This window comes from Aplysia californica, unplaced genomic scaffold, assembly GCF_000002075.1.
Source record: "Aplysia californica isolate F4 #8 unplaced genomic scaffold, AplCal3.0 scaffold00057, whole genome shotgun sequence".
NCBI classification, from domain to species: domain Eukaryota; kingdom Metazoa; phylum Mollusca; class Gastropoda; order Aplysiida; family Aplysiidae; genus Aplysia; species Aplysia californica.
Window position 1 is genome coordinate 2,009,740 of NW_004797327.1, and position 1,169 is coordinate 2,010,908.

The 1,169-nt window shown below is 42.4% G+C and overlaps 1 protein-coding gene across 1 annotated transcript in view; it reads left to right on the forward strand.

Moving 5' to 3' along the window:
• LOC100533313 (glutamate receptor subunit protein GluR2) overlaps positions 1-1,169 on the forward strand; it is a gene marked incomplete at both ends in the record, with an annotated part of 127,725 nt that overhangs the window by 93,838 nt on the left and 32,718 nt on the right. The window contains 1 exon segment of the mRNA NM_001204611.1: positions 710-927. Within this exon segment, the coding sequence (NP_001191540.1) occupies positions 710-927 (218 nt within the window).

Here is a 1,169-nt window from a genome sequence, read left to right on the forward strand (position 1 = left end):
TCTCTCTGTCTCTCTTTATTTAATTATATATATAATTCTTGTTTCTCAACCCTCCAACTATTTTTCCCCCGCATCCCCCACCCCTCCTCGTCCACACCCCCCCAATTCTATACAGTTAGGTTTACAGTTTTCACCGGCCTTCACTTCTTTCCCTCCAGTTTCCGGAGAAAAAAATCATCACCATAGAGTAACCCATCTAAAAAGTGCATCGGCAATCATGGTTCTTCATTTTTTCCGCCGGATGCTGAAAAACAAAACAACAATAACAACAACTACAACAAAAAACCCAACCCTATTACTTCTTTCCTATTTTGCCCTGGTGTTCCCATCACTCATCCGTTCATGTTTTTCCAATACGTTTCTGTGAGTCTCGTTTGCCAGAGATACGTCATGATAATACCAACAAGTCGATAATGATTATGTCAACGAACAAATTGACAAACAGCTGATTCCACTATACCGTGACACAAACCTGCTTATTATAAAATAATTCATTATACTGCAATTATAAAACTCATTATTATTGTAATTAGAAACTTATTAAATTATAACTTATCAAACTCATTATACTATTGCAATGATAAAATTCATTATATTGCAATGATAAAATTTGAAATATCGTTACATTGCATAATTTTCTGTTTCAATATATATCCCCCTACCCACTCCAACCCACCCCACCTCTTCCACATCCATCCCCTTGTTCTAGAACCCTCTCTCTGACGGGGTGTGGATCTCCATCATCTGTGGATTCTTCGGTGTGAGTGTCGTCCTGTTCTTCGTGGGTCGCTTCAGTCCTTACGAGTGGGCGGCGGTGCCAGGGGTGAAGGACGGGCGACATAGGGCCAAGCCGGCCTTCAGTTTGGCCAACACTGTGTGGTTTGCTCTAGGCGCGCTCATGCAACAGGGGTCCGATATATACCCGAGGTGAGTACGTACATACATACATGCAGACAGATAAATAGACAGACACGCACACAAGCCTTCAGTTTGGCCAATACTGTGTGGTTCGCGCTCTGAGTGCTCATGCAACAGGGGTCCGAAAAATACTCGATCTGAGTACATACACACAGACACACACATACTTACACATACACACACACACCCACACACACATGCATACACACATTCACACACACACAGATAAACAACGGGAGAGAGAGAGAGAG